The 6,318-nt window shown below is 40.9% G+C and overlaps 1 protein-coding gene across 1 annotated transcript; it reads left to right on the top strand.

Moving 5' to 3' along the window:
- Window positions 1-355: 355 nt before the first annotated feature.
- On the top strand, window positions 356-6,318 carry LOC134090356 (amine sulfotransferase-like). Its single transcript, XM_062544248.1, has 6 exons — window positions 356-643; window positions 1,767-1,972; window positions 3,516-3,642; window positions 4,342-4,436; window positions 4,587-4,767; window positions 4,899-6,318. Exons 1-6 carry the CDS (start codon window positions 478-480, stop codon window positions 5,024-5,026), a joined length of 903 nt encoding a protein of 300 aa, XP_062400232.1. The 5' UTR covers window positions 356-477; the 3' UTR covers window positions 5,027-6,318.

Genomic DNA, 6,318 nt, shown 5'->3' on the forward strand with positions numbered 1-6,318 from the left:
TACGGCCTAAAATAAAGTGTTACTGGAGTGCTATATAGAGCCATGCCAGCTTTAAAGAACCTTAAGGGGTTAATTTGACTAACTTTTCCAAATTGCCATTTAGGGGTGCCAATAGAACAATTTTTGGTTCTAGCACCTTTTTTCCTTAGAGCGTCATCTTTGCCCACCAAGATTCGTACAAGATTCAGTGTCCACGGGAATCATTGACGGAAATTTATTGAAGAGTCCGGAAGAAAAAGATAAAAAAAAAAAAAAAAATCTGACTAAACCATATGACCGCCGCTTCGTTGGGTAATAAGTGATTAAATCTGAAGGCCAACGATTGGTCGCTCTCTCCTCGACTAGCAAAGTAGCCTACCATCGTTTATCTATGCGATCATTCTCACCATCTATAAAAACGGCGAGTGCACCATCAGCCTTATTTTACACACACCGGTTGAGCGTAGCTGAGGTCATTGCCCTGCTTATATCATCGAGATGGCCCAACAAGAGTATAAGCTTCTGGGCGACAAACTTTTCACATACAAGGGCACCGTATTTCCAGTGGATGACACCCAGGAGCTAACGACGGAGTACATAGACAGCCTAGAGAGCTTCGAGATAAGAGACAGCGATGTCTTTGTGGTTACATTCCCCAAGTCCGGTAAGTTACACTGCACGCTTTTGTGAGATTGTATCAAAACCTTTTGTGTGTGTGTGTGTGTGTGTGTGTTTGCAGAGATGTCATCAAGTTAATGAGTCCTATCGTGTAGCCTAATTGTATGTAGGCTATATATATATATGTATGTATGTATGTATGTATGTATGTATGTATGTATATGTGTATGTACAGTATATTCCATAGCTATGGAACAATTAAAATATAGGCTATATCGTTGTTATTATTATTATTGTTATTATTATTAAAACATATGTATTCATAAGTAGTGGTATGGAATGGTGAATTCAGTATACTATCTAAAGCACAAAGGGGTGTTTTTGTACAGCCTGCACACAAGTTTTAGTGTGCATATAGGCCTACCCCAGAGTGAACTCTCACCTGAAGCCTAACCCTTGGACTCAAGTTATATAATAAGTAGTAAACATTTGTCCGCTGGACACTAAACTTTAACTCTGTAAGGTAAAAATGACCCCGTGGAGTGGTCAGCTTTTTATGTAGGCCTAAGGGTTTTGCATCTAAAGTTAAGGGACTAGCATGTGTGTGTGTGTGAGTGTGTGTGTGTGTGTGTGTGTGTGTGTGTGTGTGTGTGTGCGCGCTCGTGCGTGCGTGCGGCCTCGACACGGATCTCGGATTGATGACACCAACATCAAAATTCAAAATTGACTCCTGTTGCACCTACCAGGACCGCAAAAAAATGTAGGGGTCGTCCTTGGCAACCAACTAACCTTCTCCGATCATGTTGCCTTGTGGCGTGACTAGCTACTAGAGAAGGGACATCCCTCTCCATCTTCAAAAGAGACCCAGCTCTTCAGCGAACATCTCCTCTCATAGCGCTAGCCTTCTTACAACTCTGGCTGATCCTTGACTTGCCACCTGATTGTGCCTGTTGATGTGTCCATGACCATGGCAACCTAAACAGTGACAACAAGGAGGCGGACTTTCCCAGCCGCATTCCTCCCTCGGACAATTTCACTCATTGATGCACTGAAAAAGCTTAATGTGATTACAATTTGTAAGTCGCTTTGGTTAAAAAGCGTCAGCCAACTGTAATGTAATGTAACGTAGTGTACTAATATGTGTGCGTCCCTCTCTGTCTGTCCTTCAGGTACAGTATGGACGCAGCGCATCATCACTCTCATATTCGAGGAGGACTTCCCGGACCAGGCCAACGAGATCACCTTCACACGCATGCCCTGGCTGGAGTTCTTGGAGAAGGGCAAGGACTACACCACGCGGCCCTCTCCCCGCCTCTTCTGCTCCCACCTGCACCCCCACCTCATGCCCCGCGGGCTGCAGCAGGGCCGGGGCAAAGTGAGTGGAGCGTTTATCAACTGCGCTTAGGCTACCTCCACACCCAGTTCGATAGGAAGAGTTCAGTTGCGCTAGTTACAGTGCATGAAAATGCACTGTACTGTTATTCCAAAACTTCTTATTATTATTATTATTCTTCTTCTAACGCACTTAATGGAGCTTCAACCGTTTAACGTAGAAACTTCATTCAAACTGCGCTGCGTAGGTCTTACTTAGGCCATCCGGGCTTTGTATTTTTCAACTTTGTAACTTTTATACTTTTTTAACTATTAATTAATTAAAATGACAATTTCCCCATAGACTTAACATTGGATTATGACATCATAATAGGGCAATTAGAATCTTATGCCAGGTGGCCAGCCCCACCTGCAGCAGCCCTCTCTCTCTCAGGCTATTAAGCATACATTCTCTATGAAGACTACATATACCTGTTAAACTGTTTCCTCTGTCCACAACTGTTTCAAAATAAAAGTCCTCACTGCAATAATACACTATTAAATCATTTAACCATTGAAACTACTAATCTATTTAACTGTTCAACCATTCCCACTGTCAGTTATCATCAGCCATGCCTCCGGTCAACTACATGAAACCTCCATGTACCTAGCAACCAACATAGCAACCATTAAAATTAAGCGTTTATGACCGTTTCCATAGCAACCAACATCATTATACTGCAGTAACTTCTTGTTTCCTGATAGTGGCCACCATGGATACCCTAGCAACAAATGTTTCAAAATAAAAGTCCTCACTAGCAAGTTAGCTAGTTAGCATGGTTAGCATAGTTAGCATTGTTAGCATAGTTAGCATTTTTAGCATAACTGCTAGAAATGATTAGCTAAGTTAGCTAATCAACCTGGTTAGCATTTTTAGCATAGTTAGCATTGTTACCATTTTTTAGCATAACTGCAAAAAATCATCACCTAAGTTAGCTAATCAACCTGGTTAGCATTGTTAGCAAATGTAGCATTGTTAGCATAGTTAGCATTTTTAACATTACTGCTAGAAATCATCGGTTAAGTTAGCTAATCAACCTGGTTAGCATTGTTAGTAAAGTTAGCATTGCTAGCATAATTAACATTTTTAACGTAACTGCTAGAAATCATTAGCTAAGTTAGCTAATCAACATTTTAACATGAATAGAAATCATTAGTTAAGTTAGGACTGGAATGTTTCATCTTTAAACAGTCTACCTTCACACTATCAACTCTCTGTAAACTATGCAACCACCATGTTTACCCTAGCTACACCTTAGTAACCATATCTACATTATCTATCTATTTCTGCATTTTCATGCACTGGTAATTCCTTGGAATTGCATTTCTAGTTTAAAATCATGCTCTTTTTTTGTGCATCTGGGTTGTTTTGAAGTGAAAACGAATTTAATCCAAAACAATTAGCAATATGACCGTAGTATGATAAATTCACAATCACAATCAAATGCAAAGGTCAAATGGTCAAAAGGTCATTCAAAGTTCACATATAAAATGAAGCTTCATGTTTATATAGCCTATATATAATTATACTTGGTCTCTTATTTCAGATCATCTATGTGATGAGGAACCCCAAGGATGCCATGGTGTCGTATTTTCACTTTGCCAAATTCATGAAGAAGCTGGACTCTCCTCCTGACTATGACGCAATGTTGGAGAAGTTCTTGTCTGGGTGGAGTAAGTTGATGAGAATTTTATTGACCTACTGCATGCGTTTCTCTCAATCACTGGGCAGGAGTGCAAGTTCAAGTACAAAAAAAAATGGATGAAATTGATTTCTTTACATCTGGAATGCTTATTTGTGTGGTCCACTGGATCTCCCATATTCACCAGTAGGTGTGCAGTGCACTTTAGCCTACCTGTTATCCACATTTCATTTCATTATGCAAAATGACTACTGTAACCTCCCAACTATGTGGCTTACACATTGATTCTGCAAATTATTTTCAGCTATGAGGTTCGTTTACATGGGGGCAGTTAATATGGTATTCATATGGTTTTGTTTCTTTTAACTTGCATACAACACTGTCCTGTAGCTTATACACAATGTGGCTAATGGAAATTGCATTGGTTACATGTTTTATAGCCTATAGAATAACAAGGGTCCAGATCTCACTCACAGGGGCCAAAGGGACGCTGGTATTGAGGAGAGAAGCTCCCACTCCTCTCTTCATCTTGGGCCCCCAAATCACTGATCCTTTACCTTGCTCTTATTCTCTTCTCTCAACTTCACTGGTTTTCATGCTTCACGTTTAATTCAAGAGGCAGTTACACCGACTGGTCTTTGCTACTCCTGCTCCTAACTGCTAAGTTGTTACTCATTAAGACCAGCCTTCACATTCCAAAGTGAAAATGTTCCTACACCTTTCTCTGCAGTGGTTGGAGGGTGCTGGTTTGATCATGTCAAAGGATGGCACACCAACAAGGACAAATACGACATCCTGTTTCTGACTTATGAGGAGATGATCAAGGTAGTACTGAAAAGCACATTAGAAAATCAATGAAAAATCAATGACGTTTGACATTAATGAGTCAGAGTAGAGCTTTCCTTAAAAAGTGCACATTATTATTCTTATGAAGGCCACTGACATAGATGACCTTGTCCTCTCTGACCGCTCCAGGATCTAAGGTCGGTCATAGTGCGGCTCTGTGACTTTGTGGGGAAGAACCTGTCGGACGCAGCCATAGACAGCGTGGTGGAGCGGGTCACATTCAACAACATGAAGAACGACTCCAAAGCGAACTATGAGTTCTTCCCAGAGGATGTAAAAGATCCCACCAAAGGAAAGTTCCTACGTAAAGGTGAGGATGCCACGTATGTGTGTGTTTGACTAGGTATTCTACTGGATCTACATGCTTGTTTGCATGTCTATGTAGATATAGCATCTATGTTTATATAAATTCCTCATGCTAAATTTGTTCACCTGATTCAGGAACCATCGGGGACTGGAAGAACTGTCTGACGGTGGCCCAGAGTGAGCGCTTTGACCAGGTCTACGAGGAGAGGATGAAGGACGTCCCTCTCCAGTTCGTCTGGGACATTAAGGAGCTGCATGGTTGAGCATCTGACAACTCAACCTACCACATAAACTCACAAGGAACTCTGGGCAATAGAAAACCACAGGCAGTTTTTAAAACACATGCTGCTGTCTTGCTCACAGAAGCTGAGGTGGCAGCAGACTGCATCATGATCTGTCCCTTCAAACTTGGTGTTGATGGAGATTTGTTATTGTGGTTTGTTGACAATTAATATTCTTCCCTGTCGTGGGCGACATAATGAATTACACAGAGCCCCATCACATGTTCTCAATGACTCTTCATCTCTGGTCTTCTTCAGTAAACTGTGACATTTATTGCTACTATTAGCATTGCTATGTTATCTAAGAGTCTCAGGTATCTTCTACTGTATTAACTGTTCCTCTTTTCTTAGGTCGAATACCAGTTTTTCAACTAAGGTGCTAGATTATTACTAATTACTTGGTCATCCCAGAATGGCGGTATAAACTGAAATGCAATGCAATCTTATAGAGTTATTAGACAATTCTGTGGATGTCCCTGTAGGTGATACGGAGAAACGAAACCTCATTTCCTCATGTCGGTAGGGCTGGTAATAAAAGTGGATAAAAGAAACATTTGTGCTGGCCGAATGAATTGGCCCTTGGCTATCAATTTGTCTGAAAGATACCGCTCACATATTTTTTCCATAATGAACTATTCACTCCATAATTGACTCTGAGTTAATTTGAACTCAAACAAATTGACATTCATCTTCATTATACAGGTAGGCCTATTATATGTCCCTTTCTCTCCCTCCCTGCCTCCTACTCTCTTAATTCTTCATTCATCAGCGTTTTTGATTTCATGTTCATAATGCAACCGTAAAACCAAAATACATTTACATGTCAAATGTAGAAATAAATAAATAAATAAATCCACAGAACAGTATGCAATGCTTGCTCGCCCCAGCAGAGTGTGCAAATGCATTAGACGACAGGAAGCAGCAGGTCGGGTGGACAGCATCAGGACGACTGAGATACTGACCTTAACCAATTTGTGTTTTAAAATTAGGCCTATATACTTGCATGCTATTCAATAGCCCATTGTGGTCTTTCTTTGAGTCTTTGCAGGGTCATCATCTTATAAAATGTTTTCCTTTTTTGGTGAATGTTACATTGCAAAACATGGGTCTTCATGAGGTTGAGAAGTCACATGAGCCTGCATGAGTTTGACATGATGTCACATGGGTGCTGACAACTGTCACACTGACCTGCTGCAACACTAACGAATGTAGCAAGGCACATGTCACACCTTTGAACTCAGACTGGTTACATTTAGCACTGAACAATGCATGGC

This window comes from Sardina pilchardus, chromosome 1, assembly GCF_963854185.1.
Source record: "Sardina pilchardus chromosome 1, fSarPil1.1, whole genome shotgun sequence".
NCBI classification, from domain to species: Eukaryota; Metazoa; Chordata; class Actinopteri; order Clupeiformes; family Clupeidae; genus Sardina; species Sardina pilchardus.